The following is a 10,594-nucleotide window of genomic DNA, read 5'->3' as shown; positions in this document are numbered from 1 at the left end:
TTTATAAATACCAACCCATAAACCAAAAGTATCATGGACTCATGGCCATGGAGGAGAAACGAGTGTGGTCGGTGGGCGTTATCATGTGATGGTGTTGCATCCCATACAATGTGGTTGTCGACAGAGGAATATCCACTGCGATAAGCATGCCAAAATAAAATCTTTGAAGGGTTGAAAAGATGGAATCCACAAGAAGAGGAGCTATGCCTGCAACTAGAATAATGAGTAGATAGATTTTTTAGAACCGAGTACTCGGCGGCTGACTATAGTTCCTTTGCAACGGTAGTGAAGGAGGAAGTAGAATGAGAGTAGTGTGAGAGATGGTGATGTGAAGGGCTTCTACTACTATCATGGTCTCTCAATATGTTGGTATAGCTAATACCAACGTATTCCTCTAAAATCTATAGTAATATTTTAGTAATTAATCTTACTCAAATTGTTTTCATACTCATATATGATTATTACTTTTATGGTCATAGATATTTCATGCATTTAACGTTATAATTTGTGATTTATTATTTTATATTGATATTTGAATATTAGTATAATTTTTTAAAATTGTAATAGAGATCCAAAAGTATTATAGTCAAAATATATCGGAGTATGTATTTGCATTATTTAAATGTCAAATTGATTGAGTTTTATGTTTTTTTTAATTCTTATACATTTTCTTAGTTTTATATTTTGTACAATGATATCATTTTCCATTTCAATTAATTAATCGATAATGTGAAGTTTGTACCCAAAAAATAAATGAGACCCATATTTCTTATTAACGTGTTTCAGTATTGAAGTACACGTGTTCTTGATTATATATTGTTGTGTTTGTAGTTTTTGCATTAGATATAAAAAATATTTTAGTCACTATTTATAGGTTATATTTAATGAATGATTTTTTTATATTCTGACTTTTACGCATAATAATTTCATAATATAATTTTGAAGGAAATACAATGGGTCGTGCATATAATTGCTATAAAATACTGCTATGTCTTAGTGAGGAAAGTCAAATGTTTTTCCAATTGTTATGATATATGTTTAGAGTTTAGGATTTAGGATTTAAAATTTTAAAATGAAAAGGTTTTTAAATCAAATAACATAAATGTTATTGAAATATCAAATGTTAAATATTAGAAGTGATAGTAAATTTATTTAAAAGTATCTTCAGTTACAATATTATTAGTATTTGATTAAAATGACAAGCCAAAAGCTGAAAATCCCCAATTTAGTAGCATATGAAATGTACAATTAATTCACACAGATTTTTTTTACATTTAAACGGCATCCCGACCTTCTCAATTCCAACCGTTCTCTTTCATAATTTCCAAAATAAATAATTACACAAGTTATGTAACTGAAGAAATCTTTTAAATAAATTTACTATCACTTCTAATATTTAACGTTTGATATTTCAATAGCCATTTATGTTATTTGATTTAAAAACCTTTTCATTTTAATGCTTGGATGAATGCAAGCAAAAAAATTTTTGTTTACCGTTCACATAGCTTTATTGTAAAGCACTTTCTTGATATGAGCATATGAACAAATTTACAGACAAGATTCAGGTAAAAAAACCTCCACTATCAGTAAGGATTATCAAGTAGGCCGACCCAATGTAAGATATCAAATACAGATCTAAAACCCCCAAAATAGAATAAGTGATCAACAAAGTACAATTGAACTGGAACGGAGGGAGAATTTTATTGATATTTGGCTCATTTGTTGGTCATGATGAGTATATTTTGAATAAGTGATCAACAAAGTAAAATTGAACTAGGGCGGAGGGAGAATTTTATTGATATTTGGCTCATTTGTTGGTCATGATGAGTATATTTTAAAGTTAAGGGTTTATGATTTAGGTTTCAAGGTTTGGATTTTTAATGTATAGGGTCACTATATTGCAATGAAATGAAGCTCAACTAGGAAGTGTCTCGCCAGTGCAATCTTAAATTATTGCAATGTAAACTTGCTCCTGCAGTTATAACTCAACGGTTAATTCATATTTTCACAGAATTAAAATGCTTTTTAATTTTAAGTCTGATATTTAAATGTCAAGACAGTTTATTAAAATGTCAACACAAATATGTGTTGAAATTTTAATGTGATCGTATTGACATTTTTAAGAAAAGTTAGCATTTAAACGCACTCTTGTGGCCATGTGGGGTTAATGTAATTAAAAAAGTATAATCCAAAGTAAGAGGACATCGAATATTCTTTTGTTTATCATTTCACAAATTTTATTTCGCATAATGAAATAAATATGAAGAAATTAAATTGACCCGTGCATCGCACGGGCGTTAATAATCACAAGACATAGTTTGGTCACCAAATAAAAACTAAAACAAATAATTAATTTAGTGCGCCTCCGGCCATTAATATCCATGTCTCAATATCGTCTCTTAACCGTCTCATCTCTTAACTATTCATGGGTCCCACTGCACTTTTTACCCCATCTCTTAACTAAGAGACATCACCTACATCCCTCCATCTCTTAACCATCTAATCCCTTAACTATTTATTCAATTTCATTTTTTATTTTTATTTCCAACAAATTTAATTAAGAAAAACCCACTTCATTAAATAAAAGAAAATTATAATTTAAAATCCTAAAAACACATAATTAAAATCTAAAAAAGAAATAATTTAAAATACTAGAAATTAAAATTGCACACTTAAATTTTAAAAACTAAAAAAACACATAATTAAAATCCTAAAAAAATGCAAAAAAAAACCGGAAAAAAACGGCCGGAAAAAATGGTTAATTTTTTTTTATTTTATTTTGTGGATTTAAAAAAATAATTAAAATAGCCTAAAATCGACGCCCACTCACAGAGCCGGCGAGTGGGCGTCACGCCCCTACCGCTACTCGCCACGCGGCCGTCGCGCGTGGCAAGACAGCCCGCCAACCGCCCCTCCCCCCGGGCTAAGCGACGAGACGGAGCATCCACATCGGTGTCTCGAGACCGAGCCCGCATCGAGACACCGATGCGGATGCTCTCATACGATACACTGACAAAAAAATAATTTAAGAAATATTGTAGGCAACTTATCCCTTGAGTCAAAAAAAAAAGGAATTTGTAATAATTGGGATACGTGGTAATTATTATACAGCTGTCGGTAGTGAATTAACAATTTATTTTCTCTCTCTAGGGAGTATAAAAATATCTTAGTTAGAGTGGAGAGGACAGTGCGAAATTGAAACCATGTCGGGTAGATGCGAACTCTTCTGTGCAATCGTGCTCGCCATCTTGATCCCACCTCTCGGCGTTTGCCTCCGCCATGGCTGCTGCACCGTAAGCCCTCTTTCAATTTATATAATCCGATTGACTTTGACTTTCTAGGTTTTACTCTCTCCTCCTGTTTGTATTTGTTTTGTGCAGACTGAGTTCTTCATCTGCTTGCTTTTGACTATATTGGGATATATTCCTGGCATCATCTACGCTCTCTACGCTATTATCTTCATCGATCAAGACCGATTCCGCCGCGATTACTATCAGCAGCTCGAATAGACTGCTGTGCTGTTGTCATTTCGATGTGATGTTTTGTGATTTGATTTTGTAATTTGATTTTGTAATTGTTCTTCTCTTCTAGATCATCTGTATTGCTGCTGTTTGTTGATGAAACTAGGGCTTTCTTCCCATCTTCATTCTTGCTTATTTGTTTATCATTCTGTTCTAATGATTCTGCTCAATTGAGTTTAGCATTTCCGAAAAATGCATAATTGTGGTTAAATCTACATAACAAACCACTCTACCCATCTTTACTCAATACAGAAAAACATTAAAGGTTACACGTTTATGCTGGAAAAGAATACTTTTCCAAAAGTCAAAATGGTTACATTAGTGGAATATTTAGGATAATTAAGTGTTTCTTTTTGTTATATGTTCCATCTACTTCTCAATCTGAGGAGACTTGTTGATACAAATAATCGTCAAGTTATTTCACCTAATAATAAGAAAAGATAAGAACAATACCAGATCACCAGCATGAAAAATAGTATCTTGGAATAAAATTATCATCTCACAAAATTTAAGATGACCAAATAAACATTTTGGTAAAACTAATAACAAAACAAGAAAGACTGAAAATCCTTCATTCTCGAGCAATTATGGCCTCTGATTAGCCACAATGCACAACCAAAATCTCTTTATAAACTAAACTCTTCCTCTCTATTAATACAACTATTATGACCTCAACCAAAAATATACACCCAACTAACATCACCTGTTGGCAGCCGGAAGCACCAGAGAGCATATTTCATCTGTGAGGTTACAAGTCGTGTCGCTTCTACAACAGGTTCTCACAGGCAGCAACATCAGACGCCTGCGCATCCAGCAACGCCTTCCCAGCTGGGTCGGAGCTAACAGTCTTCATAACAGCAACCAAGACAGCCTTTTGGAAGTATTCGTCACCCACCTTTCCTACAATCTCCCTCACGACCTTGAACTCCAGTGCCCCTGCCAAGACAAGTTCCCCAATAATCTCACCAAAATTAGCTGGAGCTTTTGGGAAATCAATTGCGAGATCTTCCAGTTGCGCTGCATATCCAAGACACCCAGTTCTGATGTCCTCTGCATTAACAACCTTCTTCTCAAACAAGTAGTTCACAAGTTTAGAAACCGGTTCAACACAAGGTGGGGCTTTCTCCAATCCCAGTGATATAGCTTCTTTGACAAATTCAGAATGATAAGCAGGGGAATTCAGTTCTACAACACATTCCAATGCTTCACCGAGAAGTCTGATACTAAAGTATTCCTCCATCAACGATTTGGTCTTTCTCTTAAACTCGTCAAGACTCAATTTTGCAGTTGGAGGCGACAGCTTGTCAGCAACTGGAGCCTGTTTAACTGGAGCAGGTGCTTGAGATACAGGGTCCACAATGGGAGCCTGAGCAGGCGCACCCGACCCCTGCAAGAGGGCACTAGTTTTGCTACCCATGAAACCACCAGTACCTTGAGGTAGGAATCGTGGGTTCACCGATGGAGTCTTCCCTGCCAGTGGAGGCTGAGCCATTGATCCATCACCCCTTGGCATATTTCGAGATCTAGGAACCTCCCAATTATCATTATCCATTACTGGCATCCCAGGCATCTTCCTTGCTCCAGGCATCCCTGGCATCATACCACCTGTACCAGGCCGATTCATTGGGAAGCCAGTAGGAGAGAGACCCCCTTGACCCCCAGCTGCCATTGCTCTGCTGTTTCGCATTCCAGCAGTGGCACCTGGACGTAACCCCAGATTCTTTTCAGCTTCCGAGTGAATCTCAGTAATGGTTTTGGCTTTTACCTAGTAAATCAAAACACATAAACTACGTAAGATATAACCAAAGGAAAATCAGCACAAGAGAATCAACAGCTATGAAAGCTACCTCTTCGCGTCTTGGTACCCAGTTGTTTGCACGTGTATCTAGAACATCACGTATCATAAACCTAAGCCGTGCAGCCAGCTGAGGGTGTGTTCCCAACTCCTTCAAGCGATTGAAATATGTATCATTAATACGCTTTGATTTTTGGTTCTCATCAAGCTGTTTCCCAATTGTGTTGAAGAACTGGTAGATGGCTTCAACATTTTCCTCCTCCGGACAACTTGAACTGTCCTGTCCCAGGAGTTCCTGCTCAAACAATTTTATGTTAAACATAATAAAGAGAAAAAAGGTCAACTTCAGGAATAAAAGAATAGCAAAGGCCAAGCACAAGATGAGGTATAAAAGGAGAACCTGAACTATGTGATGAACAATCCTCTCAGGAACCATCTTCTGTTTCAGAAGTTCACCAATTAAGCGAATATTTCCAAGCGTTCGGAGTTTGATTAACCTATCCTTATCCCTCCTCTCTAATTCTTGTTCAGGAGCAGTCATCTGCCTGACCTCTTCCCTCAATTTGTCAGCACCTTCAAATGCCTCCTGGCATATATTCAAGAGAATTCGCTTAAATGTAATCTCTTTACCACCGGGCTCATCTGATGGGAATGGAGGAAGCTTCGCATTAAGGTCTGAACAGAGTAAAGCGTACATGAAGCAAAACGTCGGCTCCAGCACAGCCTTGTCAAATATCAAGGAGATAACTCCCTGATGACAAAAAATAAAAGCTCTTAGGCACAAACAAATTATGGTGTATCAAGAACAACAGGATGAACAACGGAACAACCAGCATCAATTTTCCAGGATATTTTTACCTTCAAAATTTCGGCAGTTGTTATCCCAGAGTCTATTAACTGACCCTTCAGAAGATCAAATTTCTCAGGAGTCAGCTTGTTCAATATTCTGCATGAAAGAAACAGTGATAAGGCAAAATTAATATAGCTAGTGATTCAAAAATCAAACCCAAAACACCAATTTACACTATTGCCAGTGTTGTCTTTTATATTAAAGGGACACTTCAAGAGTAAAAGATAGATATACATGCATCAGATAGATATAGCATGCACAAAATAGCTTTACCCCTTCACTGTTTTTAGAACACGGTCCACCTCAGACAGATTTCCCCTTCGAGCAGACCAAGGTGCATCCGCCTTAATTAGAGTCTGCGCAACCTGTTTCAGAGGCAGCACGTGAATACACTCAATTGCTTCACAAAGAACCCAAAATATTTGAAAAACATCTGCTGAACTCTCTGCTTGCCCTATTATAACACCTAATATAACAAACTGGGGAATTATGGAAGAGAAATAGAACTTATAGAAGAGAGAGAGGAATCTACAGATGACATATACATCCTAAAAGGAGTGGAGCCAAGAAACAAACCACAGGGAATATTCTTCTTATAACCTCTTTATATAAACAACACAAACCACCCCCTTAGAGAAATAAAACAAACTTCAGTACAAACATGATTTTTATCTTGCTTATTGTGCTTCAAAATTTTATATGACACAGTAAATTATCAGAGGTACCTTACCCCTTGGTTTGAAGATATCTGTGATCTGGAAAACTGTGTTTGATCTTGCTTATTGTACTGGTTCGCATCTTGCTGCCACCTGCCATTAACGTCTCTGTCTCTTACCGACTCCCAGGGTCTTTCCTCTGCAGGAGCAGGCAACTGTGTAGAACGATTACGCCAGTCACGGTTGTCCAGCTCAGAGAAACGGATCAAGAGCTGATCAGGAACCTATATCAATTTAAATAAGAAAGGATTGTCAAGTTATCAGGCTAAATAATACTCTAGTAAATAGTAACTATACCCCAACACAGCAAAGTATATCTACATATAATTTAAATAGGAGAAAGAAGTATCAAATGAGATAGAGTGATTATCTTATTCACAGTGAAACTTACAACATTGCTTTCTGCACGACTCCGGCTCACATCGGTACCATAAAACTCAGCTTCAACTTCTAGTTTAACTTTCAGAATTTTCTCTGGGATGGTTACAACCTACAGAAGATTACAGAAAATCATTGACAAATGGGGAAGAAGAATGCATAAGTTTCATCTGTATCATAAAACTCAAGCAACAAAGCAAACCATGTCAATACAGAAAATCAGAAAATGTATGAATACAGGCACAACAATTGACAAACGTGGAGGAAATCCCACTTCAGTATAGTTGGTCGAGATGAGTAGATTGCAAGCTTCGAACAAACTAGATTACATATCAACTAAAATCCATCAAATTATGTCCATCTCTATCCCTGATTAGGTAATGACAGACCCAAAATCATGTAGGGACTGGAAAAGGAGCACTCACATGCTAAGAAACTGGAAGAGGCAGAAACTAATTTCATATATTTTTTAGAAAGGAGAAACTATATCTTCATCTTGCACTAAATGTTGAGATGAAAGGATAAATGTGTGCAATGTGTTATGAGAAACCATCGTAAGCTAGCAATAGGTTATTTACTCAGGAACTAGTAGACCAAGAAGAAGCCTTACCTCCTCCCTTAGCTTAAGTAACAGATCCCTAGCGTAACGGATCCGCTCATGACCATCAAATCGAGATTCTCCAGTCTGTAATGCATATAAAAGGACAGTTAAAACTTTCATAAATGAGAAATAACAATTATGACTGTCCTATTATTCCACAATGTTTTTCTAGAGCACCATGTAGTTTACATAGACAATTGGTTCTTAAGAGAATGAGTGAGTAATAATGAAGAGAAAAATGAATAAACTGCAGAATGTACGAACAAATAACATTATGGGGCTGGACTAAGCAACAGGTACACATGCTTATACTACTGACAGGATTTGCTTGTACCTAAAATGCTAATATTCTAAATGAAAACCATTATTCCCTTCCCGCACAGATATAAATACAATGCAACTGCTAAAAAAGATCCAATTACTTGACAAAAACACTGAAAATTGCACTTCAGTTACACATTTTTAGGCACATATATTTACAGCAATTATTCACCTTGTGAGAAAAGCCAACTTAATGATTTTAACTTCTAAAGAATAGGCAAAAATGGAACTTCAATCCGTGTTGAAATATCCAGACTTTCAGGAAAAATAACACTATAAGGAGGTTCCTTGGGGAAAAAATACACCAAAAAACCCCAGAGCAATTCGCAAAAGATAAAATTAAATGCAAACCCTGCAACAAGCATCACATGTAAACAAATGCAAAATAATTCTGAGGCGTATATTTTCTTAAATGTAAACCACTGAAAACCTTTTATATTTCAGCATTGGGTTATTCAATCCAAAGATTATTCAATAATTCTGAGGCGCATATTTTTTTTGATGAACTGAATTAAACACAATCTTGGAAAGTATGAGGAGAAAGGCACGAGTATCAACACGGAGTTTTATAGAAAAAAAAATCTTTCCCCTAAACCATTGAACAACCTAATGCAGAAATCTAAAAGGTTTCAAAATAAGGCAGATTTAGATACAAAAACACCAAAAGACACTCGTTTCGAATCGGGTGAAAAAAATACAAAAACAACAACACAGTATACCAGTAATCAAGCTTAAATCTTCAGTCTGTAGATGCACTAGAAGATGATGAATTAATAAATCGACCTAAAAGAGGTTGAAAGAAATAAAAAAAAGGCTAGATCTGACAGCGAATTGCAAAAAATCACCGACCGTGAAGGAAGCAGCACCGCCGCCATGGGGACGCAACAGGGGGAGATCGGAATTAGCAGTCGCCGATGAATCAAAGCGTGGGGCGAATACTCTGCTTCCGCCGCGAGTGCCGCCACCTGGTCTCAAGCTCAAAAACGTCTGATCAGCCTGCATAACTCTCGCAAACCAAAATTCACCGCGCAGTTGAATCCGCCACAAAGCTTCGGAGCGTCAAGTATAGAGATATTTATAATTTTACGTATATATAGATGTATATACGTGAAGAGATAGGAATGGAGGAGATTTTAGAGAGAGAATTATTGCCTTTCCTCTCTCTATTTGGGAGAAGGAGAGAAGATGGTAATGGAGTTGGGCGCCTTTATATATGTGTGTATATGGACAGGGAGAGAGAGAGAGGCGTTGTATTGTACACGGAAAAATCTGGAGGGTATTATTGGAAACATAGGATTGCGTAAGATATTTTTCTATACAATATTAAGAGCATCAACAATGGCGGACGTTACCACGGAATTCCCATCGGCGTGCGGGGATTCCGTGGCGGACGTCCGTCATTGTGCGTGGCATGCATGGATACGGAATTCCGTCGAGGAATTTGCAGTTCCGCGGCATTCCGCAAGGAATTCCGTGCGGACGTCCGCCATTGGGTTGACTCCCACAGACGTCCGAGCGGAATTCTCATTTATTGCATTAAATGTTTTTTTTTAATTTCTATAAATACATCCAGCTTAATTCCGAAAATTGTTTAATTTGTGAATTTGTGAATTTTTTTTATTGTGGGAAGTTTGTCGGGAATTCCGCGGGAAATTCCGCCACTGTGCAGTGAGAAGTCCGTATGACGTGGCAGTGCAGTGGAAAGTCTGTATGACGTGGCAGGAGGTGTTTTTTGGAATTCCGTGGAATTCCGCAGGGAGCTCCGCGCCACTGCTAATAGAGATGCCCACCGGTTCCGGTTCCGAACCGGAACCGTGGCGATTTCCTCGAACCGGAACCGTCGCAATTCGGGTCACGGTTCGGTTCAGGTTCAAGATTTTTTGAACCGGAACCGTCACCGAACCGCCGGTTCGGGACGGTTCGGAAACGCCGGTTAACCGGATGAACCGCCGGTTAATCGTGAAAACCGGCCGGTTCCGGCGGTTTTTGGACCAGAAACCGGCGGTTAACCGCCGGTTAATCGTGAAATCCGGCGGTTAACCGGCGGTTCCGGCGGTTTCCGCCAAAAACCGCCGGGTTTTCCGAAAATTCAAATTTTTTTTTCAGATTTCAAATTCGAATTCTTCCATTTTTCCCCATTTTTATCTATAAATACCCCAATCTATCCTCATTTACATTCACCCCACTCGTGTGTTAATAAGAGTTTCTCTCTTCAATCTCTCAATTCTCTCTCTTTGTCTCCAATTTATCATTTGTGCTATTGTGCTTCCATTTAATTACTCAAGTGCTACTCTTATTACGCATTGTTATACACTTATACTTGTTCCCGTAGTTCTATAAGTTGTCTTTCTTTCTCAATTGCTTAAACAAAAAAATATATATTGTTCCATATTTCTACATTTCTATTATATA

General features: G+C 37.4%; 1 protein-coding gene across 1 annotated transcript; it reads right to left on the bottom strand.

Moving 5' to 3' along the window:
* Window positions 1–3,987: 3,987 nt before the first annotated feature.
* On the bottom strand, window positions 3,988–9,364 carry LOC121808549 (eukaryotic translation initiation factor-like). Its single transcript, XM_042209103.1, has 9 exons — window positions 9,032–9,364; window positions 7,871–7,945; window positions 7,274–7,372; window positions 6,897–7,106; window positions 6,440–6,531; window positions 6,175–6,262; window positions 5,717–6,067; window positions 5,369–5,611; window positions 3,988–5,286 (listed from the first exon to the last, which is right to left on the bottom strand). Exons 1-9 carry the CDS (start codon window positions 9,182–9,184, stop codon window positions 4,288–4,290), a joined length of 2,310 nt encoding a protein of 769 aa, XP_042065037.1. The 5' UTR covers window positions 9,185–9,364; the 3' UTR covers window positions 3,988–4,287.
* Between the last annotated feature and the right edge of the window lie 1,230 nt (window positions 9,365–10,594).

The sequence above is a fragment of the Salvia splendens genome, chromosome 6 (assembly GCF_004379255.2).
Source record: "Salvia splendens isolate huo1 chromosome 6, SspV2, whole genome shotgun sequence".
In the NCBI taxonomy this organism is placed as follows: domain Eukaryota; kingdom Viridiplantae; phylum Streptophyta; class Magnoliopsida; order Lamiales; family Lamiaceae; genus Salvia; species Salvia splendens.
The sequence above is the reverse complement of the archived record's forward strand: the minus strand, read 5'-3'. Positions and strand labels throughout refer to the sequence as shown.